Here is a 27,881-nt window from a genome sequence, read left to right as displayed (position 1 = left end):
AGATGTTTGTGGTGACTGACAGATGTACCCTTGCTTTCCAATCATCTCTGGGTCCTACCGTTTTGATGTGGAGTCTGTAGTTACTGCAAAGAACCAACAACAAGGTTGAGAAAAATTAAGGCTGCCGTGACGACTTGTTCCACACAGCTTGCAACAGAACCTCGTGTTGAAGAGAGGGTCCTGCCTATGCACAGAAACACAGCTTTTTCCCTGAGTGGCTCCAGCTTACGGGAGCGGCTGCCAAGTCTCAGCAAAATCGGAGCTCTCTTCTGAGCATAAAGAAGCCTCTGTGGCATGCAGAAAAGCGTCTCAGTTGACATTTTGGCAGCTGAGCCACAAGAGTCCCCAGGGTTGAGAGTTCGCACGTTAAATATAACTTTCTTACCATGAATATCCACTCAAGCCCTCCTGGAAAGTCTGTGACACAGAACATCCCAATGAAGGTGATAGAATCCATGAAGTCTTTCCTATAGACTGGGAAGCTAGAACAGGGTGGCCAGTCCTGAATTACTCATGCACGAAACATGTGTTTTCCAAAGAGAGAAGAATCTAGTACTCATTAAAACAATATAGGTAAAGAGTTGTGTTCTTCACATCTGAGTGGGATTCAAATGGTTGATGGACTGCTATTTTGTGAAATTTGCTTTTTGGTAACTTATGTATCATGTATACACAATATAGCTATAGATACAAGTATGTGTAATTCTGTATGATATGTGTGTGGTGGCAGGTTAGTTTAGAAAAGAACACTGAACCAGAATCAAGATTAAAAGCATACTCCTGCCATTTCTGGCAAATCATGGAATTTTTAAAATTCTTCTTCAACTCCAATTTCTCAGATTTAGAACAAAAAATTACTGTCTAATAGTACATAATATAAGCTTATTGTCAATTGGCACATTACCTTAACCTTAATAAGCCTCTATTGTCAATTGGTATATAAGCTTAAGATATACTATACTCTTGTGTTATACTCATATTCAGTTCTCTGTGTGTCTTGGTCAGCACGTTATTGCTGTGAAAAGACACCACAATCATGGCAATTCTTATAAAAGAAAGCATTTAATTGGGGCTGGCTCACAGTTTCAGAGGTTTAGTTCATAATCATCATGGCAGAAAGCATGGCGGCATGCAGACAGACATAGTGCAAGAGAAGAATCTGAGAGTTCTACATCTGGATCCATAGACAGCAGGAAGAAAGAGACACTCGAACTGGCTTGGGTTTCTGAAACCCAAAGCCCATCCCATGACGCACTTCCTCTAACAAGGCCTACTCCTCTAACACACACCTACTCCAATAAGGCCAAGTCTCTTAATCCCTCTCAAGTAGCCCCACTCCCTAATGACCAACTATGGAGCCTATAGGGACCAGTCCTATTCAAACCACCACACCTTGAAAATTAGGTTAGTCCCAAGTTCCCATTCAGGGTGTCCTGCATTCCACTTGGTGTGGGTAGAATAAAATAACATTTTTTAAATAATGTCTTTAGTCAATACTCAAAGCCACAAAGGACAGAGACTCTTCCTTTGTTGTTCCCCATTGTGTCTCTACACCTGGCTCAGTATCACCTAATAGCTTTTTTAAAGAAGAACAAAGATGATAAAATACGACAACCTGTGGAGAACGTATTTGTTTTGAATATCACAATGGCATGTTAATATAATAACTAGTTTATGGTTTTCTCTGCTTCTCGATCCTTTCTAGTACCCATAACCAATCTTCTGCATCTAAGCTGTATGCAGATCTAATGATTCTATATCTGATTCATCATTTTTGTAAGACAAGCACACAATAATTCAAATGTTTAACATGTAAAAGTTTGTTGAATAGTTGATCTTATTCATATCTATAAACTTACCATCATTCTTCACATTCCACTTACATTACTAGCTCTTTCTACATCCAAATTAGAGTTTATAATTTCCTAAGACTGTCATAACAAATTGCTACAAACCCAGTGATCTAAATTAATGAAAATTTATCCTGTCACAGTGCAGCAGCTAGAAGCCCAAAAACCAAGGTTCTCGCACAGGTGGTTTCTTTTAGAGGCTCTGCAGTGCTGGCACATGGAAATGGTTGACAAGAGTTACAGGCTAGCCTGGATTACATAGAGACAGCAAACATATCCTGAGCTACCCAGTGAAAGCCTGTCCCAAAAAATCAGGGACTAGAGGCATAGCTTAGTGTTAGAATGCTTGCCTACCTGGCATGTGTGAGGTGTTTGTGTCACAACATGAAACTAACTAACTAACTAACTAACTAACTAACTAACTAACTACATAAATGGAGATAAAGGAAGAAAGAGATTTTTACCTAAGGATAAGAGATTTATAAGATAAACTATTAAGTATAAGGCAAAAAAGCAGTGTAGAGCCCTGTACGTAAAGTGAAGAACTAGAATTTGCATAATATATGAGAGGAAACTGCCAAGAAAGTGTTGACACTGGTTGCAGAGAACTAGTTGGCCAGAGACCACGCTAACAGGGAATGCTTTGCTCCAAAACATTTTGTACCTCTTGAGTGTTGGACACTGAGAATATTTTGTCTGTCACTTGTCGTTGATATATTTCACCGATTTCATAGTCACTCAAAAGTTTTTAAGTTATTTGAAATTATCAGTTATTCATGAGCAGTTGTGAATATGATTTATCTCTTTTCCTTCCTGGAACTCACTCTCTAGACAGAAAACAACTTTTCTAGTTATAAGTCAACAAGGACGCAGAGAAGAAAGAAGGCAAACTTGGATTCGTGGTTCCAACATCTTGTAAAGAAGGAGAAAAGATAAAACTCTTGATCCTAGAATTGGAGATTTCTGAGATAGAGGATCTGAGAGAACAAAAATATAGGGAGATTACAAATTAATCAGTCTATTACAAATTGCACAGTCTATGGGAAAAGACACAATGGATGAATTGGAACTGCTTCCCTCTGGGGAATTGAAGCTAATGCAGAAGTCGGGTAGCAGCCTTTTTATTGTGTGCTGAAATTCATCATGACAACATAAGCTTTATTGCTTCAAAAAATACCTTTTATTGCTCAAAATGTAATGTTTGAATGTTCAGTGCTGTGAATGAACTTTACAAAACATTAAGTGACCAAAATTGACCCAGAAACCAACAGTTAGGTGTAAACTGACTGATGGACCAAGGGTGAAACTGGAGAAAGTTAAAGTAATCATTCTCCTTATTATTATTGCAACTAGTATTTTTTCAAATTTTCATTAAATGTTGCTTTCAAACGAGAAAATTCTCAGGAGCAATGAGTATGAGAAAAGTAAATTCTAGTCATGTGAACTGGCATGTGTCAGTAATTTAAAATTATTAAATGCTGTGATTAATTTGATTATGGATTGGTCTAATTGGAATCTAAGAAATTAAATTCATTCATATGGTAAGAGAGTTATTTTCTGACAAGGAGTTTGCTCCTAATGTTTCAAAACTGGAAAGTCACCAACAATACCCAAAAATAGGAACCTTGAAAAAGACTTTTAATGTAATTCTCTATCAATCTTTGACAGAAACGATGACTGCATTGGGAATAGAAGGGAAAGTGAGACTTATCTGTCTTCCAGAAATGTATTCAATTGTTATATTTCAATTTCTGAAAAGCTAGAAGAAATTCCTCTTTGACCCTCAAAAGATTTGGATGTTAAATGATTTGATGGCCACCCTTAAAAAAAATGACTTGTTGAAGTCACTCAGTCATTGTGCAAATGACTTTGGAATGTTTGCAATCAGAGACACTCTTACATTGCCTATTGGATCAGCATGGATAAGATGAAGCCTGTGAATTCAAGAATACTTAAGGCCATGATCACGGGCACTACAACAATGCATTACATTTCGCTGGAACAATCTACGTGATAAGGCTAGAACCCTCACTTAGTAATTGTGAACAGAAGTTCCTCAGCCCTAGTGAAGATGGAGAGTAGATCCAGCCAGATGAGGAAGCTACTGGATCACATTCTAGGGGATGGGAAGGGAAAGGAACTACTTTAGGAGCTAAGATTTTCGGGTTGGGAAAGGCACCTGTGAGGACAGACACCAAATGATAAGGACAAAATCATCTGTAATGGTGGCAAGTTGGAAGGAAATCCCCCAAATCAGAGAAATAAAGTCAGTCATAGACATCAAAACTATGCAATAGATAGCCTCAAATGACAGAACCACAAAGGCCCAAGAGATACATAAAGATATGAATATAAAATACTTGTCAGGAAAAATAAATGCGACACTATAAGTAAATCAAATGTCTTCACATTGAGAACAGCAGCCAGAAATTATGAACAAAAGTCAATAGCTTTAAAATCTATTTTAGTTTTTTTTGGCAGTGTTACATAAGTTTGTACTTTTAAAAAAGGAATATCTTTTGTTGCTCCCAAAATAATCACTTCTGCTGAATCATAGGAGACATGTCCTGACTGCAAAAATTTCCAAAGGAACTCACATGTGGTTTTGTTCTTATCCTTGAGCCCACAGATGTCCCTTTATGCTGGACCCAGGAAATATTTAAAAATAAAAGACAAACTCAGACATATAGACAGCACTAAGCGAACACAGTGGACTTTTTGAAAAGAACACACAAAGTTGGGAGGCAAAATATTATTGGGTTAGGTTGGGGAGGAAATGGTCAGGAGAGAATGGGGGTGGCATTGATCAAAATATACTACATGTATGTGTGAAATTCTCGGACAATTAAACTCTGAAGGAAAACATAAGGCATGCTCAATAAATGTCTTTTCATCAAATGACAACAACAGCGAACAGTGATGCTTCATTTCCCCCTGGAAAATCCCTGTTATTAATGAGTCTTTGTAATTGGAAGAGCATATAGAAGTCAAGTCTGGTGGGTTTTAATTCTGTTCCACTGGGTGGCTCAGGACTCCCCTTCTCAGATAATGAGGTGACATGCTGGTGCAGTTCCTTTGTCTCTCCTCCCACACTCTGTCCTGGAATGCCAAACACAGAAATAATTCAATTGGAGTAACACGGCTGAAATATCTGCTTCAATACTGATGTGCCCAAGCACGGCAGCATAGGGAAGTCAGATGAAGGACCTTAATAACAGAGTCTGAGGCCCCAGTCTGACCTACCTACCAAATCAGTGTCTGACAATTAGCATCAATTGAACACCCATCACCACCACCACCCCACACCCACACACACTGCAATTCTGATGAAATCCAAAAATGGAAACCTCTCCAGAGAGGACTAGAAAGCAGGTGACATCTGACCTTGGCTGGGATGCTTCCAATTGCAGGAGCGTTGTCTCCATAGAGGTGTAAGAATTATAAAAGGACAATGATCTTGACCACAGAGTCGACCTAACTCTTGTTATGCTTTCTCGTGTCAACCAGAATCAAGAAGCCTCCTCATTCTTGGGACAGATAAAGTGGACTAACTGGGGGTGGCCACTGCTTCATAATTGTGCTTCAGGGAATGGGCTAAGGCCATTGTGAGACCAGTGCAGTCCATCATCTTTTTTCCACTCTTGCCTGATTCCTTCTCAGAGAGCTGTCCTCTGTAAGGGTGTTCTAAGCAAACCTCCAACCTGGAGTCTGCTTTTCCAGATGATCCGAGCTATGCCTCTTTGCAGGAATCTCATCTAGGAAGGAAGGGATTGAGCCGAGCTGTAATGGAATCCCACAGCACTTTTGCTAATGTTCTAGCCTTGCATAATAATGTGTGGTTCCAAACAGCTCAATGCTTTAATGCTGTGATGTTCAGACCTGAATACAACTCTCCAAGTGTGGGTCTTCCAGGCTAGCCTATAGGGTGACTTTATTGCTATTCATACTTCTATAATTTAGCTAAAGATTAGATCAGCTTCCTAACAGCCTAAAAATGTAGTTGGTTTATTGGCGTTCATGTTTTCCAACCACTGCCATATTTCTTTCTGTCAAGGCAGCTCCCTCTCCCTGCATCCAAACATCTCCACTCCTCAAAGAACTGCCTACACTTTACGGCTGGCTATATTTCTTAGACATGTTTAGACACATGCACCAAATATGGGCAAAGCTCTGGGAGACTGGAGAGGGATGAAAGTCTTGTTTTTGCAGTGTATAGTACAAAAATAATACGTATACAGAATATATATTGCCCTAAAACTGTGTAGGCTGTTTACCCACCCCGTGTTCAGCCTCCTTGGCAGTTTCAGAAAACACCTTTTGTGATTGCTTTGTGTTCTCAGTTAATGGATGAATCTTTTAAACAGATCTAATGTGTATGGTACATGTGACAATTGTCCCAAAGATGTTCACTGCTGGTTATGAGCTATGTTTGAAAATGCTATGTCCCAGTTATTGGGTCTCACTGAGAAAACTGAAATGGCTACAGGTCTAAATAAAGTGTATCATCTTTTGATTTCTAGTAGTGAAATGTGTGGAGCTGGGTGGAGTGTAAAGATACAGTACCAGACTGCTGAGCAGACATCCATCCTCTCAGGCTCCCACCCACCACGACAGGCACTGCTAATTGAATCTGGCTGTCTTTCGGAGCTACCTGCCCTTTCCATTCCCAGAGGATCTTCTTCTCCTGAGCCCAAATGCTGCTCATCTTTCTCAGAACATCACAGTAGACACCTCCTCCAGTTAGCTGGTTCTGTAAAATGAAAACAAGGTAAACTTGGCTTTGCTCCTCTCCCCCAGTCATTGTATTCACCTCAGTGGGCTCAAGTCCAAGATCCAAGTTTATATAGTGGTGGATAATCAAGCTTCAACTCATTCCCAATCCAGTTCTCTGCCTGCCTGAAATTTACCCAATAATTTCAACCACCGTCAGTCTGAAGACTAGTCAAGGAAGTAGAAGTCTGGTCTCTACATCAATAAGCATGTATTCCATTACAGAATGGGTATGAAGTCATTTCCTTGGCATCCTTAAGACACGGTACCTATCTATAGGAAAAGAAAGGGTCACTCTAGGCCTCCAGGATCCACAGGCCATAGACATGACACCTCAATAACACTACTAATAAAGCCCTGACAAATGGAAACATGTTTTGTACCCTGTGACTCATACCACTAAGCTAATCCCACGAAGGCTCCACCTTGCTGTTACAATCAGGAGAGAGAGGGAGAGGAAAAGTAAATGCCATGTATGTCCATCTGTTTGGTAACCATAACAACCAGTCATAAATGAGAAGCGGCAAACGGTTTTGTTTGAAATTGAGACCAGCCCTCTGGCTCCTAAACCATCAGCCGGAGCCTGGGAGAAGCAAATGACCTTTGGTCCACTCAGGACATTGGAAATTGTTGAATCTCCCCATTGCCGGCGCTAGTTTCTTTATGCCTGAGACACAACAGAGCTATCGAATCACCGGGATGGGAAACCACCAGTTGGCATGAGGTGCCCTGGGAACCAGACAGAAATTACAAGATGATGTGTCAGAGTCCAGGAAATGAATGGAGCTTGCTTTGTCTTTGGCACAAAAGATGATACCTGAAACGCCAACCCTGGACCTCGAAGTTCAAACATCAAATCAGAATGGATTTTAGAGACACTGGCCTAGCATCATCAATAAGTGATTATAATGAAGACCAGAGAGGAAGGAGACTTGGCCAAAGTCACACAAGTATGGCTTATATTTCTATGAGATTGGTTTTTCTTTATTTTTAGAAAGAAAAAGAGACCCCAAAAATGTAACTGGGAACAACCGTAAACTTAAATAATTCATCCAGCAAAATACCAGTTGGTCTCTACAGATCTGTCCCCTCAGAAAGTACAAACCCTATTATCTATCCCATCTGGCTCCAGTCCTACCAAGGGGTCTTCCTTCTTCCCCAGCTCTGACGCTTACTAAGGCAAATCCCTGGCTACCAAGTGACTCAGTTTGGAAACAAACTGGTGACTCAGTCTGTTCTCAAACCACTAGTCTAAGCTCCTGGAGACTTTGGCTTTATTTCATCTACCAATAAGCCAGCATGAGAAGGACTCAATGCGTATTTAAAAAAAAAATCAATGGAGGTGTAGATCTCTACTAGACTGCATGATAGAAACACATGGTGATTGATACTCAGTACATACTAAGCTAGGACCAATGTCACATGGGCTACCCTTTATCATCCTCACGACAACTAAGGATAAAAATGACTGTTTGATGGTCCAAGACAGGAAGCATCAGAGATGACAAGGATGGAGAAAGATTTAGGGGAGGTGACCCTGGTTTCCTTTGCCCCTTACATTTTCTTCTCAACCTTTAAACTGCACAGCACACCATGTGTTTAAGGTATGACAACCTGCATTGTTTTAATTTTTTTGTTTATTTTCTCTTTCTCTTTCCTCCTTCCGAAGCTTCCCATATACCCACCCTTTGCTCCCTTTCAAATGCATGACCTCTGTTTTCATTGTATATGTGTACGTGCATGTACATATATATGTAGATGTATAAACACACACACACACACACACACACACACACACACAGAGCTAAATACATAAACACAGCCTGCTCAGTCTGTATAACATTACTTGCTTCAGGGCTGACCATTTGATACTAGATGACCAGTTGGTGTGCTCTTCCCTGGGGAGGGCTGTTTCTCCCTCTCTCACTCAGCATTCCTCAGTTTTTCCCCTGTCCACATTAACAAGTCTGTTGCTGTTCAGCTCGTATTTAGGTAGGCATGTTGGTAAGATTTTATGAGTGTCACTTCTAACATTCCTAGGAGACACAATGTTGGGCTATTACATCAACACTGCAGTTCTGTGGTATCAGTATTGATGGACGTAATGAGGGGGTGGTTTCAGGCAAGATGGCTCAGTGAATAAAGGTGTTTGTCATCAACTTAACAACATACATTTGCCTCCTAGAATCGGCATGGTGGAAGGAGAGACTCAACTCCAAAAAGCCATCGCCTGACTTTCAACCATCCATACACTTACGATAGAGATGAGATGAGGTGAGGTGAGGTGAGGTGAGGTGAGAAGAGATGAGGTGAGGTGAGGTGAGGTGAGGTGAGAAGAGATGGGGTGAGGTGAGGTGAGGTGAGAAGAGATGAGATGAGGTGAGGTGAGGTGAGAAGAGAAGAGATGAGGTGAGGTGAGGTGAGGTGAGAAGAGATGAGGTGAGGTGAGGTGAGGTGAGGTGAGGAGAGGTGAGGCGAGGTGAGAAGAGATGAGGTGAGGTGAGGTGAGGAGAGGTGAGGTGAGGTGAGAAGAGATGAGGTGAGGTGAGGTGAGAAGAGATGAGGTGAGGTGAGGTGAGAAGAGATGAGGTGAGGTGAGGTGAGAAGAGATGAGGTGAGGTGAGGTGAGAAGAGAAGAGATGAGGTGAGGTGAGGTGAGGTGAGAAGAGATGAGGTGAGGTGAGGTGAGGAGAGGTGAGGTGAGGTGAGAAGAGATGAGGTGAGGTGAGGTGAGAAGAGATGAGGTGAGGTGAGGTGAGGTGAGAAGAGATGAGATAGATGAGATGAGGTGAGAAGAGAAGAGATGAGATGAGATGAGGTGAGAAGAGAAGAGATGAGATGAGATGAGGTGAGAAGAGAAGAGATGAGATGAGATGACAAGAGATGAGGTGAGGTGAGGTGAGGTGAGAAGAGGTGAGGTGAGGTGAGGTGAGAAGAGAAGAGATGTGGTGAGGTGAGGTGAGGTGAGGTGAGGTGAGGAGAGGTGAGGTGAGGTGAGAAGAGATGAGGTGAGGTGAGGTGAGAAGAGATGAGATGAGATGAGATAGATGAGATGAGGTGAGAAGAGATGAGGTGAGGTGAGGTGAGGTGAGAAGAGGTGAGGTGAGGTGAGGTGAGGTGAGAAGAGATGAGGTGAGGTGAGGTGAGAAGAGATGAGGTGAGGTGAGGTGAGAAGAGATGAGATAGATGAGATGAGGTGAGAAGAGAAGAGATGAGATGAGATGACAAGAGATGAGGTGAGGTGAGGTGAGGTGAGGAGAGGTGAGAAGAGATGAGATGAGGTGAGGTGAGGTGAGGAGAGGTGAGAAGAGAAGAGATGAGGTGAGGTGAGGTGAGGAGAGGTGAGGTGAGGTGAGAAGAGATGAGGTGAGGTGAGAAGAGATGAGGTGAGGTGAGAAGAGATGAGGTGAGGTGAGGTGAGGTGAGAAGAGATGAGATGAGGTGAGGTGAGGTGAGGAGAGGTGAGAAGAGAAGAGATGAGGTGAGGTGAGGTGAGGTGAGGAGAGGTGAGGTGAGGTGAGAAGAGATGAGGTGAGGTGAGGTGAGAAGAGATGAGGTGAGGTGAGGTGAGAAGAGATGAGATAGATGAGATGAGGTGAGAAGAGAAGAGATGAGATGAGATGACAAGAGATGAGGTGAGGTGAGGTGAGGTGAGGTGAGAAGAGGTGAGGTGAGAAGAGGTGAGGTGAGAAGAGGTGAGGTGAGGTGAGGTGAGGTGAGAAGAGATAAGATGATCTTGAAAACCTATGAGACCTGAGAAATCTCGCCCAGGGTTTGATCCTCAGTCTTCCTTAACAGGGCATTGGCAAGAGCATCTACCTGGTGGCTGCGCCTCATAAATGAAACCAAATAGTGTAAGTTCAAGGCTCTTTGGATGAGTTATTGCATAGAGTCATACTGTGGGAAAGTGAAAGTAAGTTCACACAGATCTTCAGAGATGTTAGGAAAGCCATGGAAAAGCTGATCCAAAGAACTGGGACTAGTATAGCTCATTTCTTGGCATATATATAATATACATCTCGAAATAGTGCATACAGCTTTTTAGCTTCACAGAAGTTTTTAGAACATAATTTTGTTCAAACTAATAGTGATAAGCATGCCTTAAAACAGTGATTCTTTAACTTCCTAATGCCGCAAACCTTTAATACAGTTCCTCGTGTTGTGGTGAACCCCAATCATAAATTATTTCATTGCTACTTTATAACTGTAATTTGGCTACTGTTATGAGTTGCAATGTGAATATTTGATTAAAGAAACCCCAAAGGGGTCTCAACCCACAAGTAAAGAACCGCTATCTTAAATTCTTTCCCCTTTACTTGGTGTTTTTAGAGGCTTCCTTAACACATGTCAGCTGAAGTAGAGTAGCTTGTGTTCGAAATTATAGACCACCCTCCTGCGGCTACTTGGTGCTCCAGAGTGCCTGAGGAAGTGGAGTGAGCTTTGAATGGGGTCCTGCCTGCTCTCAGACACACTAAGTGAAGTAATTTGAGTGTGCTGCCTGCTGAAGAGAACTCAGCCCGGTTGTGTGGCTCTAGGCTTTCTCTAGCACTCTCTCTCCATGTCTGTGTGTGGTCTCCCATGCTTTCCTGTGTACGGCCCCTTTCCTCAGTCCCTTCTCTAACGCATTCTCCCATGGTGCATTGTACAAACTTGCTTCCTTAAATCCTCCCCTCACTCTGAAGGACCTTCTTCCCCCTCTCCCTGATTCCATGGCTCAATTTTCCTCCAACACCTCCAACATTCTGACTCGCTGTATAAGCTAACAGGAAAGGGTGACCTGGTCTCAAAAGGTAAGTTATGAGTTCAAAAGAAGTTATGAGTTCGGTATGCACAGAAGTCTTTCCATCCTTGGATGCTAGGGAGGCTTAAGAATTTAAGGAGTGGGATCTAAATCCAGGCTCTGCTCTAAGGGACAGGTTAACTCTGGGCCTGGAATTTCATTTTAACGTAAGCTTCAAAGTGGCCACCAGGCTTTAAAATGCCTCATAGAGATGAGGAGAGATAATGTTTGACAAGGACATGTGGAAGAATAACCAGGATATGTACATTATCAGTCACGTGTCCCACTTTCCCCATCCCACTACTGATCTCTGCAAAATTAACATTTCTCTTAAGCCATAGCTTCTACCTACCTATCCCCTGCCTCCCCTGGGAACTCGGTCCCACATGGACTCTTCTCCATTGTATCATCTATGACCTCTTCCACCCCTCTCATAACTCTTCTTGATAACTTATTTACAGACAATATCACATATGTCAATCAATGTCAGAGACTTCCGACACCACCAGAGATGAAGCTCTGATACAATTACAACCCCCACAGACCATGTATCCTTCCACATTGCCTCTGTGCATCATCCTGTCCTTCCCATAAACCTTGTTGCCATCCCTGCATCCTCTTTAATCTCGAGGCTCCCTTTCCAGACTTTGCCCTTTGTAGCTTTGCCACCAGTTTGAAGAGTCCTTTCCTCTTCTTTATGAAAGGCAGTGCTTATCTGCCAAAGCATGGCTTATCCAGATGTCGCTCATTCTAGGATGTCAGTTCTCACTGCCTACCTACTTTTCAGGCTGTATTACTATACATGTGTACTTTGTCTCAAAGATATGAACATCTCAAGTATACGTCTCACAAGTACATGTGTGTCTCCTTACAATATCAAGTATAGAGCTAGACATAGAAAAGGCCCTCAGAAGATATGCATTGACTTCAAGCTTTAGGAAAATAATTTATCTGGGTGGAGAACTACATTGGTGAACACTTACTCAACCTTGGCGTGTGCTAAGCAGCGAATGTAGTGGCAATGGAGTGAACTAAAGTGAAAAACTAGTCATCGACCTCTGTGACAAATATTGCATGTGGATTTTTTAATTTAATCTTCAAAACAACTATAAGCAGGATAAACTATGCGTATGCCTATTTTGCAGTTGGAGAAACTAAGACTTGAAGAAGTTCAATGATCGGCTGTCTTAGTGTGTTTTGTGTATGTATGCTATAGCAACGCATGCAAACTGGGTAATTTGTCCAGATAGGAAACTTATGTTTTACAGCTTTAGAGTGTGGGGAATCCAAGATCAAGGGGCTTGGCATTTGGTGAGAGATCTTGTCTGCACTAGTATACAAAGATAAAGAGGGAGGGGAACAATTGGGGAGTAAGGAAGGGGAGAAATGGGCTGAGAAAGAGAGCATTGAAGTCTGATTTGAAGCAAACTCTAGAAATAATCCACCTATTCCCACAATGAAATCAATCCATTCATGAGAGCAGTGTCCCCAAAGGTTCTACCTTCCTTCTATTAATGATCCATTGGAATTGATTTTTTAGCCTAGGAAATTTAGGGGAGAGAGTTACTGTTGTTTCTTTCTCCAAGGAAAATATAAGGAGATGTCTATACTCCAAGTAGGGCACCAGAAGATGAAGAAAGGATTCTACAGCCAAGCCCAACTTGGTGAACCAATGAGGCTGACTTACAGGAGCAGGGATGAGTAAACACACACACACACACACACACACACACACACACACACACACACACACTAGCAGTTAGCATTTCCTAACCTGTTGGGCAGGTTAGGAATCTCCAGAATTCCCCCTCATTTTACATGTCAACCTGTCTGATCTCATGAGGGTGTTACATCAGACCACAGAGGCTCTGCTCCAAGGACGAGCAAGTCCAACTTTGAGTCAAGAACTATACTCTGGAATTCAGACCTTATCAGTTGCCTCTTGTCATCCCAGAAATGTATGTCAAAATTGATTATATCTCATTTACTGATTAATTTACCTAGTTAAAGCTCTATTTTCTATTTTTATTTACTTACTTTTTTATTTTGCTTTCCAAATTCATTTATAGTCCCCAGAGTCCTAAAAATTATTCTAGGTAAGTCAAAAAGTCAGTGAGTATGTAAACCAAGGCCTGAGAATCAGAATGATCATCATATCAATTTTAAAAAAGACCGAAAATCAAATGAATTCTATTGATATTAGTAAACATTGTGATGGGATAGGATTCTCATGAAGAGAAAAGTTGATATTTATATAGTCAAATGATTTTGACTTTTAAAATAATAGAAAATTTTAGTAGAGCTTTTGTTACTTAGCATACATTTTTAAAAAGATTTATTTTTATTTGTTTGTTTATTTATAAGTACACTGTAGCTGTCAGACACACCAGAAGAGGGAATCAGATCCCATTACTGATGGTTGTGAGTCACCATGTGCTTGCTGGGATTTGAACTCAGGACCTCTGGAAGAGCAATCAGTGCTCTTAACCTCTGAGCCATCTCTCCAGCCCTCTAACACAATTTTAAGGTGTTTTATGAGCTGTTGGACTTGCTCGTCCTTGGAGCAGAGCCTCTGTGGTCTGATGTAACACCCTCATGAGATCAGACAGGTTGACATGTAAAACGAGGGGGAATTCTGGAGATTCCTAACCTGCCCAACAGGTTAGGAAATGCTAACTGCTAGTGTGTGTGTGTGTGTGTGTGTGTGTGTGTGTGTGTGTGTGTGTGTGTGTGTGTTTACTCATCCCTGCTCCTGTAAGTCAGCCTCATTGGTTCACTAAGTTGGGCTTGGGTAGAATCCTTTCTTCATCTTCTGGTACCCTACTTGGAGTATAGACATCTCCTTATATTTTATAACTTATATTTTATAACTATAAAGAAGCACACTCTCATTTGTACAAGCTATGAAGTCATAAGTAGAATATCATTCCTATCTTATTTAATTTTCAGTGTGATAGTTAGTGTGATGGAAATTGGATAAAGCAGTCTTACTTAATAAAACTACTGAGACTGTGAGATGGGAATGTAGCAGGGGCTCAGTCACTTCACTGAATTGACCGAATTTAGGCATTGGCCAAACATATCTTTCATTTATTTGATGAATGATTTTCTTTGAATCTACCCCAGAAGGCATTCTCCCAGGCTCTGGAGACAGAAATGATAGAGGCAAGTCTCTTTCACATCCTACATTCTGTCATGGAGCACCAAACAGAAAAACAAGCAATCCAATGAACAAACAACAAAATGTAAGTACGGATGAAACCACAGAATAAAGGCAACCAGAGCTGGAGTCGGTAGCTGATGGAAAAGAAGGCTTTTTGGTCCAGAGACCGAGAATGAACTGGCCAGAGACCCCAGTGATAAGAGACACTGAGTCATAGGGAAATGTGGGCTGAGGAAGCATGACTAAAGAATGCTGTGAGTAGAGGCCCTACAGCAGGATAAGCTTGGTGTCCTAGCAAAAATGATACCAGGAAACCCCATTGCAAGGACTTCATCTTAAAACCAACTAAGCTTTGTTCAGAGATGAAAACAGAATTGTGTTGCATAATTACCCATGCAGCCAAGAATTTGGGTATTCTGAGTTACTGTAAAACAATGTAAATAACTGATATGCTCGAGTTCATAATAAACAAATACATAAGGTCACTTTTCTGTCCTGTATAGAACAGGCTGAACTGCCCCAGAGAGAAAAGTACCCTTGCACTATGACTCTGGTTCCAGAAGAGGAGAGGAAAGAAGGAAAGCAACCCAATGGGAGTGGGATTTGGTGGAAAGGTTGCTGGGGGCCGGGCAGTGGTCAAAAGGAGCAAGGACAAAATAAGAATGCTGCATAGGACTAATGAGTGCAAGCTTAGGAATTCTGGAGGTCACCTCAAGTTTCCACTTTGCTGGGGAAACTGAGGAGAGGGGAAAGGTTATCACTGTGCAGCCAATCATAGCACTACCTGGAGTATGTTGCCAAGTGTCTGAGACACATATGTAAGTGTTCAATAACGTGAGTGGCAGCAAACCACATAAACACATTCAAATATCCAATGAGGCTGTTTCAAAATTAAACAATAATTTGATATTATATATTTGACCCTGAACTACCTTTCTGCCTAGAAATATCTTCTTGCTATCCCACCAAATTGCTAAGTGTGCTCCTGAGTAAATCCTTCTGTGCAAATACAGTTGCTTTTCACTGGTATCTGCTCATGTTCTGACCTGGGCTATTCATCATATTTGTATATTTTTGGTTGTCCTAAGCAGAGAAAAGATTAAAGAATGGCAGGGAGCAACAGAGCCTTTTAGATCAGCTTAATTCTTTTCTTAATGAGAAGAAGCAAGCCTTTCCCTTTCTAGCAGGGAAATGTCAGAGTTTTACTGTCCTTATCAAAGCTTACATGAAATTTAATCCCATCGTGAAATATGAAGAAAGGGGAATACATAAATGATTAGGTCATGAGAGTTCTGCCTTTATGAATGAGTTAGTCCATTTACAAAATAATGCATTAATGGATTAACAGATTATCTCTAGATAATCTATTATAAACTGTTATAAAGACCAGTCTGGCTCTATCTCCCCTACACTCACCATGTAGTGCTCTAAACTATGTCAGGAGTTAACAGATTCTCTAAGGAAAGCCTTCATTTAATAGAATCCTGGTTCATAGACCTCCTAGCCTCTAGAATTTTAATTTGAAATATATATATATATATATATATATGTAGATGTGTGTGTGTGTGTGTGTGTGTGTGTGTGTGTGTGTGTGTGTGTGTGTCACTGTCTTAGTTTAGTTAGGGTTTCTTAAGAGACACCAACCATGACTACAGCAACTCTTATAAAGGACAACATTTAATTGGGGGCTGGCTTACAAGTTCATAGGTTCAGTCCATTATCATCAAAGCAGAAGCGTGACAGTGTCCAGGCAGGCATGGTAGGGAGTTGAAAGTTCTACATCTTGATCTAAAGGCCTCTAGGAGAAGACTGACTTCCAGACAACTAGGAGAAGGATCTCAAAGCCCACCTCCAAAGTGACACACTTCCTCCAACAAGGCCACACCTACTTCAACAAGACCACACCTACTTCAATAGTGCCACTTCCTGGGCCAATCATATTCAAACCACCACAGTTAGCTTGTCTGTTTTACTGTTATAGCAACAGAAAATTAACTAAGTAAGGTAAGAAGTTACTTGCCCCGTTACCAGAGAGATGCCCCCCCCCACTCCCCAACCCCCCTACCCCCAGTTCTCCTGGTCTCCATCTAGACCTGTGATTATCATCACAGAATCTTGTAATAAATTTGTACCTTGAAGTCCTGGGGTCTAACCAAATGATTCTGCAGTTGGGGAAGCTGGAAGTTTGAAAAGTGTATTCAACAGTGCACACGAGCCCAGTAGTGTCGCTTAAGTGAAGAAAGGCTCAGGTATCCTGATTCCTGCCAAGACGATAACCGCATGCTCCTCTCTGCTTTATCAATAAATGCACAGAAGAGCCAGAACTAGTGCGAACTGAGTCTTCAGTCATCTGAAACCTTGGAGTTGAAGCTGAGATAAATACTGTCAACATACGTGTAACCAACTAAAGGTTAAAATTAATGTTTTGCAATTATCAAAATGATCACATTTTATTTAAAGAGAATGGATTCAACCTTACACTTCTAAAAGTCTCATCACTTACTCCACCCCTATCTGGACACTCTTGGGTCTTTTCTTCATTTCAAACTTTAATACGTCATTCATGGTGGCTATTTTAAGTTGTTTTTTTTGTGTCCAAAGCAGATTACCTCAGCTTAATCATCAATCTGTTCAACAGTCAGTGTCTGGGCCTGAAGAGACCCTTCCAGTGAGGTACCAGGGATGGAGCAGACACCGATAAGTACTAACAGGTAAGATGCTTACTCTTGATTCAGACTAATGAGGCTGATCATGTGCAGTCAATTCTACTGTGACAGGGTCAGAATCATAAAGAAGTGGTGACTGAATAATTATTTATGAATCTAGAATTTCTAATGACTCCAGTTCTCACGGAAAAACTGAGTTTCTCAAAGAATAATCTTTTAGGATTCTGTATGCCGTACGAGTGTCAAGAAATCAGCTGTCCAAGTATTGGGTAGATTAAGTATATTGACAACTGGCATGAAAAAAAATGAATCTTTTGACTAGCCACAAGCTTAACATGATCCTGTGATGGGAAATGAATGGAATCTCTTGCAATACTCCTGGACATGTGCCACTCAGGAACAGGGACACTAGGACTAAAGTTCATGTTTAGTTTTCTTGTCAAGGAGTTCCATGGTTATTGTTTAAGTTTCTATGGATTGTTTTTAGGAGTTGAATTGTGTCTTGTCCCAAGGAGAGGTTGACATTCTAAACCCCTGTGCCTTTAAAAATAGCTTTACTATAAAATAAGAACCTGGCAGGTGATAAGCTAAGTCCATTTATATCCAATAGTTTTCTAACCTTGACATAAAGGAGAAGTTTTTTATGCAGCCATGCACGCAAGAAAAATGCTTTGTGGTGATGAAGAAGGAGATCAGGGTGATACACCATGATCCAAGGAGCACCAGGGGATTACTAGTAAGCCACCAGAAGCTAGGAGAGTGACACAGAATAGATTATCTCTGACAGCTTCAGAAGCAGCTAACTTTTCTGACACCTTGATTTTGGAAAGAACACAGCCTCTGAAAAGAATCCAAAGAGCACCTATTCAAACTTGAAAGAAACAACGATACATGGTGGAGCGATCGCTCCGTGGTTAAGAGTAATTGTTGCTCTTCCAGAGGACCCAAGTTCATATCCCAGCACTCAAATAGGGCAACCTCTAACTCCAGGGCATCTAGCATCCTCTTCTTGCCTTCTTGGGCACCTACACACACACACACACACACACACACACACACACACACACACACACACACACAGGAAATAAAAATATTTAAACCATGAAGTAGAGACAACCTCCACACAGACTCTTATCAACAAAGCTATCCCATAGGGGCAAGCATGTAGCAGATTTGCGGTGGTCATTCATCTGTAAAAGAAATGATTTTCTTATCACCCCACTACTGCTAAAGGAGAAAAGGGAAGATACATTGCCAGATTACCTTCCTTTACCATTTCCTTTCTACCAAGCACAAACCATTCAGTACACCCTCATTCCACTTTGATGGGTAACACATTGTGGCAATTGACTAAGTATAGGTAAAGAAACTAGGTCTTAATGAGGAAGAGGACCCAGTCTTCACTTGTGTGTCTCCCCTCAAAGAAGACTCCTGTTTCCATTTTTCCTACTACAGTCTCATGTCTTCTAGTATTCTCTCTCATCTGTAGTTTAAAATGCAAGCGAGAGATGAGCTATGCTTCTTGAAGCCAAGAAATATCTGAAGAGTGCTGGAGGTTCTCATGAAGAAATAGCGACATCTACTATCTAGGGAAGAGTTGACTTTGTACAAGTTCTCCTACAGCAAATAATATAGGTAGCAGTCTCATTTCAGATTCACAGAAATGATACCAAAAAGGTTTTACTTTTACTTTATAAGTGTTACATTTATTTTTATATTTTACCTTAAAGGGTTTTGCCTTTATTTTATAAGTGAGCCAAACATAATTTATCATATATATTATTACATATTCTCTGGATATAACTTATTCAGAGGCATAAGGCAACTTTTGCAAGGGTTACAGTTTACATGTAAATCCAGCGTTGTGGTTTCTGAAGTCTACTCTCCTAACCTATTTTTCTATGATAGAATTAGACAGTGAAGAGCCGGCCTGATGCAGGAAAAAGAGGTCTATGATAGATGAAGGGAATTGGGGTACCATTTGGCTCTAGCCACTAACCAACTCTGATACCTAAAGCAAACATCCTTACCTGCCTGGGTCTTAATTTCCTTAACTAAAAATTGTGAGGGGAAAAATAGACCATGTGCATGCATCTATTAATAGACTTATCAATATTGAACCCTGGCTTCAATTTACTGGTCATTCACTATATGTCAGGTATAAATTAGAACACTTAGAATCAAGTAATTGCCAAAAGTCTTGCCTTCGTGGAGTTCGGCATACTGAGTGGGTGAACATGAAGTAAAATGTTTTTGAAAGATGTGCGAGGCTAAGCACATCCTCTCCCACTGAGGCCAGGCAAGGCAGCTCAGCTAGAAGAATTATCCCACATATAGGAACCTACATGAAGACCAAGCTGTGGCTCTCAGAAACTGAACCACCAACCAAAGAACATACAGGGGCTCACAATTACCTAATTCATAGAATTCAGTTGAATTTGCCAATCATGCTAACCCTAACTGAGAGATTAGCCAAAGATTCATTCTTATTGACAGCATGCCACTTAATTGGGGATGGTTTTTAGAGTCTTTACTAAAGAATCCCAAAAAATCCTTTAATAGTTTGTAGTTGACCCATGCTTCCTTATTGAAAGTCTCCAAGAGAAATGGCTCCTAATAACAATGTCCACTCATTCTTCTGTCTAGCCCATTCTTCTTCATACTAAAATAAGGAATGTACAATTACACTCTCCTTAAAAGCCTCCAAGGATGACAGTTCTCAGTGATGGTAACATTATTCGTGTGCCAAATTCCATATAAATCCACACAAAAAGAGAATACATTTATAATTTATAAGTTGCTTTTTATTTTATCATTTATAAATGTATCTTTTAATGAGTAATATTTCATTTCTAAATTAGACTTCAAGTAACCTGAATCTCTCAACGTCTCTAAATATGGGTATTACTCTCAAAATTAAAACAAAGAGAAGACATCCATGGGGTTATGGTGTTACCAAGGGGTACTTCTCATCCTAAATTCAAAGCCCAACCTTAGCATTATATATGAAATGAGCAACCTTAGCCAACTCATCAAGATTCCTTAGATTCACTCCTTTATTTTATATAATAAGTAGTGTGTGCCTCTTCTAGTGGTCATGGGGTAAGTGACCTAATACCTATAAGCCCAGATCCTGGCTGAATGACAACTGTAATTAGCGAGCCATGGAGTCCCTTTCCCCACTATTCCTCATGTTATCTCATTGATTTGTATCAGTGCTGCCTCGGAGAAGGTGTGGCTCCAGTGGCAAAGCAGCTTATCTCACAGCAGAGTCTGAAATCAATGGTGTTATGAGGCCTAACTGGTTCTGAGGGCCAAGGACAAGAACCTAACTTGCTCAGTGGGTCTTCCTCCTGGCTTCTTGGATTTGTCGGCAGCATTTGGTATTCCTTGGAATGTAGACACATCCTTCCAATCGTGACCTCCCACTTGCATGGTCCTCTGCTTTTGAGTACTGGTCTATCTCCACACCTGTCCCCTGTCTAAGGATACCTACCTGTCTTATTAGATGAGAAACTTCATGTTTGTCCTACTATGCTCTCATTTACACACACACACACACACACACACACACACACACACACACACACTACAACCTTATTTACAAATAAGGTGACAATCTGAATGGAAGTAAGGACTTCAGTGAACAAACCTAGGAGAAGATAGCAACTCCACCTGGACAGGCCTTGACACGTTTTCTTATCTATCATCTGTGCCCTCAATGTCTCCTTTAACAGCCTCCCATAACCCACAAACTTGTTTAACAAACTAACTCCTGCTTGACTCTCAGGTTTCAGTGACATCTGACTTTCTAAGCGCATCTCAGCGTTCTGCCACCTCATCATTTCAGAGTCAGGGCCTCACTGCTGTCATCCCAGTGTCCCACACCACCAGTGCTCTTACCATACCCGTCATTCCTGCAAGACTTCAAACTCCTGGTAGTCCAGGCAACCTCAGGATGCCTCAGAATCCAAACAGATTCCGAGTTGCTATCTTGTGAATGAATGTCAACGTCTCATCTTGTTTCTTCAGATCTCACCTATTGTGTGGTTTTGTGGTTATTCATAAGGAAAAGGCTGGAAGAGCTAGAAAGGTTTGTCAGCATTGTATTGGTTGAAGTTGCATTTGGAGCTCAGAAGCTGTGCTGGTTGTTTCAAACTAAAAGACATTTAAGGCAAGACATGTGTCACACAGTTATCCAAAGCTTATGCAAATAAAATGCTCAGAGAGCCATGTTGAGAGTAACTTCAGGAGGATGCTACCACCAGCCAGAATAAGAGAACAGAAGGAAGTGGAGAGGCTGCCAGAGAGATGCCATGGACAGGAAGTTCACAGCTAGGCAACACTTAGATCTCAGAAAGAGGAAGAGTCATATGACTAGAGCATGGGTTTCAGAGCATGGGTTTCAGAGCAGAGGGACAGTGTATCCAGGGGTGCTGAGATGATCTGTACCAACCGTGCCTTGCTACCAGTGAGATCATCAATACCCAGCAAGAAACACCCAGAAATGGAGTTAGCAGATCTCAGCACCTGCATCACAGAAGTGAAAGAGGAAAAGAGAAACAGTGGCTTCAACGTGCACGATAAGCACAAGCCAAAGCCTAAACCAGAGGCCTATGAGCCACAAGGGTTAGGATGAATCCTGGAAAATGGGTTTCTAGTGATGGCTGACATGTGCCAACCATATCCTTCTGCAGAACATTTTTTCCTCTTCTGAGATTCGGATTCACTATCTGTGGCAGGAAGGAGGAGCAAGATGCTTGAGGGCCCTTCCCAGCACGCACAAGGATTGGGATGAAAAGCACCAGGGGATTGTGAGTGATGCTGACACCCTCAAGTCCATAAGATTCTGTATTTGTCTTTCACCGTCCTATGCATGAATAGAGAGCATTTCCTGTTTCTGGTTCTGCGGCTTTTGTTAATGTGTCTCAAAAAAGGAAAGAAGCCAGGCCAGTATTTCTCTGTCGTGGCGACTCTTGATCACACTGATTCCAAAATGAGCCATTGCACGGAAGGAAGGTTTAACTGCAAACTTTGAGAAGTAAAGGGAGAGATTATCAAAGTGACAGCTGGGACGGGGTGGGGGTAGAGGTCTAGGGAAAGGGAAAACAATTGGGAGATGACTGAGAACTGACTTTTACTTGCAAAGGCCTGGGGTTTCTATAGGACTGCAGTGCTGTCCCAGGCCTCTGCCTCTCTGCTTCCCATGGTTCACCTGGGAATTTAGAAGTCAGGGAGGCTCAGTTCCTGTCTCAGCGTGGCCATTCATTAACTGGGAGACTGATGTCTGTTTCCCAGTTCTACGGCCTCTCTAGACAGCAAAGCTCAAAGGAGCTAACACAGGCAGGTACGCTGTCTCATACTAGGCACCATGTACAAAATAACAGTCTGCTGTTGAATATTCTTGTCTCCTTTGGTTATTTCGGTTTCAAGGTTCTTGACCTAAAACTTGCTATGTGGTCCAGGCCTGCATTTGCAAACCCCTGGCCTTTGCACCAAAGTTCTGGAATTATGAGCACAAACCACCCTGTCCAGAAGAGGAGTCTCTTTATTAATATAATATGCGAAAATGTCATAATAGGACACAGTATTTCATATATAAACAAAAATAACTAAAATATACTCATGAAGTACATGAAATATATCTAACATGCATATATGTATGTATGTATGTATGTACGTATGTATGTTGTACCTCAGTAAGACAACTACAAGACTGTGAAAGTGAGAAGTGATTTGAATTTATTTTAATTGATGAGCCGAGGGTGATGTCGGGAGAAGACGTGACCTCCTTAGATATTGGACCCAATAAGCCTGAGCCAATAGTACACAGGGAGCTATGTGTTCTTGGTTAACATCCATGGCTGCAGACATGCAGATGCCTCCTCTGCTTGGATTCTAGCTTTGTAAAAGGAGAGCATGCTTACAGGAGAAAATCCAGAGAAGGTAGGGAACTACGAAACTGAAAAATTTAAATATCCATATTTTCAGCCTATAGATAAAACGTAAAGATGATCTGTGAATTTTAAGTGCTATATAAGTATGAGGGACTAACAATTCTGTGTCTGTCTGTCTGTCTGCATGCCCCTGAAGGTGTAGAAACCAGAAGATGCTATCAGATGTCTTGCCTTATTCCCTTGAGATAGATTCTCTCACTAGACTTCATGCTTACCATGTTGTGGAACGAGCCAGCAGTCAGCCAGCCCTGGCGATTCACCCATTTCCACCTTCAGACAACCCTGGAGCTATAAACGAAGACAGCTACACCAGTGCGTTGTATAGGGCTGTTGGAGATTCGAATCCCAGTCCTCATGTTTGCACAGCGAGTGTTCTTAACCACTGAGCCACATCCTCTGCCTGAAGTTGAAAATCGTATAAGCCAAATATAGACAGCAAGGCGGGGGCCCTCATGAAGCAGGAAACTAGCACGGAGAAACGGCACCGTGAGGTAAATCACTGCTCCTGTGTTGGTAGATGACAGCTAACCGCTTAGCCTGAAAACCAGGAGTACCTAGGGAGTGACAGACTCTAGTCAACTCAAGTCCACATGGCTGAGTGGAGGACTTTCCTATGCAGCCCTTATTTATTGATTCCACATTTCTGGTAAGGCTGGTTCACTGATGATTTTATGAGATGCTACGCTTCCTAAATTATATACACAATTCCAATTTTAACCGCTGGAGATTGGCTAATCCTTTAAACTCCGCAGGCCAAACCAAAAACCATCTGTGGGCCAGATGCAACCTGTGAATGCCAACTTGCAGGCATTGCTCCCGGCAGAGAGGGCAGGGTTTAGTTCACTGAAGTCCCTGTACCAATAAATAACAGGAGCCGGCTGTGTGCTTGGGAAAATTCCTGAGGCAGTTAGCATAAGGAAGGGCTGGGAAACCTAGAGCTGACGAAACATTTAACTGGCCGTGAGGATGAAAACAAACAAACAAAAAAACAACAAGCATACAACTCCCCTCCCCCACCCCTCCGACACCCCTCCCCCCTGCCCCCTCCCATCCGCACCCCCACCCCCCACCTCCAGGCCCTCAGCAAATAGGAGCAATTCTGGTGAAGACAGGGTCTGGAGGAATTGAGGAAGTGTTGCAAAAGGAACCAAGAACCTAAAAAGAGAGACCGGGTGCAGTTTTGTCTTGCAGCCTTGGGAACCCACTGTTTAAATATGAGGAAGGAAATGCACCTTGTTTGACAACAACTTGGAGAGGAGGGGGTCACTGGATACAGGGAAAAGACTGACTAAGGCACTGGCTGTGGGCCTTGAGGGCAGAGTCTTGAGAGTGGGAGCAAGAGAGGGTGGGGCTAACACCTCAGTGACAGACAGGTCCGGGTGGGGGCTAATCAGCCTGTGAGGGTCTGTGGAGGGGAAGCAGGTGAGTCGAATCACCGTCCTACAGTCCTTGAAGGGACTTGGAACACTCAATATGAAGATGAGTAACAGGAAAATGGGAGCTTGCCTCTCACAACAACTTCTTGAGTGTCAGCAAGCGCAGAACTTTAGCTGGTAATAGGTCGCAGCATTGAAAAGTCTTCTGGGAAAAGATATCGTCTAAAACCAAAGGTATAGAGAGTTGGGATACGCGCTGAGACAGCAAGGGGCTTGGCGGTGTATCTAGGGTGGGAAAGTTTATTACCACAGGAAGTGATAATTAAGCTCGAAACTAGGAAGTGAGTTGGCAAAAATGTGTTAAACAGGGTTGGAGGGTTGGGGTGGTGGGGGTGGAGAAAAAGCTTTGAGCACCAGGAACAGCGGGTGCAAACGCTGACCCACAAGGAGAACTGAGAAGGGCTAGTGAGGCTGAAGCTAGGCTTCTCACCACCGCTTTCACTGTCTGCAGCCATCCCTGAGGCTCCTTTGCTGAAGTAAGGTATTGCGGATTGAGGTGACCCTTCAGGGCACCTCTGAGACAGAATGATCTGTAGCCCTGTTGATCTGCTGGACTGTTAAAAAAAAAAAAAAAAGGTCCCATCAGCAAGCTGCATGCAAAGATAGCATAGAGACGCACTCAGCGTGAAAAACAGGCCTCCAGCTCTCTTCTAGAAGCTTCCTCGTTGTTTTAAGTTTTACCCATCATCATTTTCATTTCCTGGTTTTGTTTTACTTACATCCTTCCTCCTCCCTTTCTAAACAGATTGAAAAAAAGAAAGAAAAAAAAAAACTAACGATTTCTACTTTTACTTCTTTGCGGTTATCTGCAAATCTCCTTTCTACCCTCATGCTACGGTAAAATTGCATGATTACTTCAGCTGTGATAGTATGTTCCAGAATTCCAGGAAAGCATGACCCGAACCATTCAAAACCTACAGCGCATGTCAAAAAAACCATTGCCCTTGTCGCCCCTGCTCCAGCTAGCTCCTCCCCCACCTCCGAGCCCCGCCTCTTTAAATCTAAACTATTATAAGCAGACCCAAATCGTGGCCCTTTCTGAATCTGCTTCTTTCCTCGTCTGCTCTCTGGCACTGGGCTCCTGAGCACGCCTCTGTGGAATGGCCTCCCTTAGCTAGCAGTGCAGATTCTTCCAGATTGCCATGGCCCAAGACGCCTCCTTTGCTTGTTTATTAGGACTGGGGGCCTCCTCACCTCAGCATTCAGGGAATTTGAAAATGCGCAGTGCACCTCAGGTGCTTCTAGTCCCTTCTCCCACAGCAAACAGCAGCACCTCCAAGAATATCTGCTGTTTCCTAAGCAGAGATGAATGGGCCCTCTTCCAGGCCTCGGCCCGTGCTGTTTCTCCATCACATATTCCTTCCTTGTCAGACCACCAAAATCCCATTCGGATTTCTTTTTTTTTTTTTTTTTTCTTTTTTCTTTTTTCGGAGCTGGGGACCGAACCCAGGGCCTTGCGCTCGCTAGGCAAGTGCTCTACCACTGAGCTAAATCCCCAACCCCCACCCCCATTCGGATTTCAAACCCAGCTCTGCACCCACCCAGTTGGAAGGAAAACTCCTGTGCGTGTACCTATGAGTGTGGAGTCCTGAGGTTGCTGTCCAGCCATCTTCCTCAGCTGCTCTCCACCTGAGATTTTGGAGGTAGGGTCTCCCTTGAACTTGGAGCCCATTGACTCAGTTAGTCAGGACAGTGAGCTCCAGAGATGCTCCCGAACGCTAGGATTGCCGAGATATTGGCTCACAGCGGGTACATTTGCGTACATAGTGAGGATCCAAACACGGGTCCTCATGATAGCGCAGCTATGCTTTCCTGACATTTCCCCAAAGCTTGGTGGACATGTTTATGCTGTCTTTTCATTTGCCTCGACACATCTAGCGAAACCAGCCTGCTGTTACGTGCAAATCCCCTTTCACACTTTTCATAGCCTTCACCACACACCGACCTTCCACACTTACTATGGCATTACTGTACATTTTTGACATGTAGTAAGATAACCAATGACCCCGAGAGTTTGCAGCAGGATCTGGGATAGTAGAGGAAGTTCCATTGGATTTCACAAAACCAACGTATCGTTTTTACAGTACAGCAAGGCCCAGTGCCCGAGTCACTCCCCATATATCGCATACATTTTCAGTGACCACATATCACAACACACGGTTTTTCTTCTCATCCATTTAGATCCTTTCTCTTCTGAGCAGCTAGTACTTAAGGATATTTCTTTGCTAGAATAGCTTCCACAACTCGCATTTAAGAGAGAACTTTGTGACGCTGGGATTCTAGATGAAAGGACGTGTACATTTTTAATAAATCCTACCAAATCACTTTCTCCCGGCAGCCATTACAATTCAGTCTCATTTTTAAAAGCCCCATTAGCCTGTTGGCTGGACTCCTCCTGTTACCTATTACTTGCTATTCTTAGGAGTCTTTCTTCCTGCGTCTCCTTCCCAGTATCTCTGCTGGAAGGTGAGGTACTGAGCTGGGTGGACCCCAACCACCCATCGAATCAAGTTTGTAGCTGTGAAATGGTATTTACTGCATTATGCGAGAGTTGAGGCTACTTACTAATTGCTACTATTATCAGAGGAGCCTCCTTATTTGTTTCCTTACGATGGTTAGCTTCTCCCATGGTACCTTAAGAGTGTCTAGGTCTGAGGTATCGCATGCCCCTGCATGTGAAGTACTTGTCTTCTGTAACCTTGACCCTGTAATGGGATACTGTGATTACAAACAAATAAAGTAATATATCAAGTAAATTGGGAATTGATACTGACATTATACGAGAGTTATTGTACGTTCAGTGCATGCAACCACACTAAAAGCCTGCTGATCTAACTCAATCTACCAGTAAGCAAGTCTTTTTGGAGAAACCCAAGAGAGTACAGGTTCGTGTGTGTGTGTGTGTGTGTGTGTGTGTGTGTGTGTGTGTGTGTGCATTCTAGGGGGTTGGAACCCACGCAGGAAATGAGCATTGAAGAAAATCAAGCGAATGAAGACATAGGAAAGGGGCATGAGCACAGCTCAGAGACTTACCACCAAAGTCCAAGCACTCTTATCTCGCCTCTCTTTTTAGAAATCATGAATGAGGTGCTTGGCTCAAAAAATCTTGGTTCTTTGGCCTTGTTCCCTTAAGTGTGGAAGCTGATGTCTCTTAACTCTGGTAGTCTTGTGAAGCTCAACTGTGGGCCCCTAGCAACAGGGCACTTCCTCCACAGCAGGCAGAACATACAGCCTTGCTTTTAAGCTACACATGTGGGGC

General features: G+C 42.4%; 1 protein-coding gene and 1 long non-coding RNA gene across 13 annotated transcripts in view; one reads left to right on the top strand and one right to left on the bottom strand.

The window, feature by feature from the left end:
- The window catches only part of LOC147999835 (uncharacterized), a 53,592-nt gene that overhangs the window by 22,969 nt on the left and 2,742 nt on the right, over nt 1-27,881 (top strand). For 2 of the 11 annotated variants that reach the window (XR_015642580.1, XR_015642587.1), the window contains 3 exons: nt 14,527-14,645; nt 17,168-17,274; nt 21,927-22,134. Coding sequence is in view for 1 of the 11 variants with exons in the window: in XM_087593623.1 (XP_087449749.1) it covers nt 14,527-14,645; nt 17,202-17,264 (182 nt within the window). In the remaining 10 variants the exon portion in view is untranslated. Of the gene's footprint in view, nt 1-22; nt 6,363-14,526; nt 14,646-17,167; nt 17,275-21,926; nt 22,135-27,881 lie in introns of those variants that run through there. The other 9 variants (XR_015642579.1, XR_015642584.1, XR_015642585.1 and 6 more) reach the window with 7 other exon arrangements.
- On the bottom strand, nt 4,762-27,836 carry LOC102556293 (uncharacterized). 2 transcript variants are annotated; one of them, XR_015642590.1, is made up of 6 exons: nt 27,656-27,799; nt 27,188-27,327; nt 25,053-25,176; nt 23,402-23,586; nt 6,502-6,600; nt 4,762-4,949 (listed from the first exon to the last, which is right to left on the bottom strand). It is a non-coding gene; the product is annotated as an uncharacterized LOC102556293 (long non-coding RNA). The 2 variants fall into 2 exon arrangements; XR_015642589.1 differs by lacking the exons at nt 23,402-23,586; nt 25,053-25,176; nt 27,188-27,327 and having other exon boundaries at nt 27,656-27,836.

Source organism: Rattus norvegicus, chromosome 18, assembly GCF_021556685.1.
Source record: "Rattus norvegicus strain SHRSP/BbbUtx chromosome 18, alternate assembly SHRSP_T2T, whole genome shotgun sequence".
NCBI lineage: Eukaryota > Metazoa > Chordata > Mammalia > Rodentia > Muridae > Rattus > Rattus norvegicus.
Note: the sequence above shows the minus strand (reverse complement) of the source record. Positions and strands in the feature narration are given on the sequence as shown.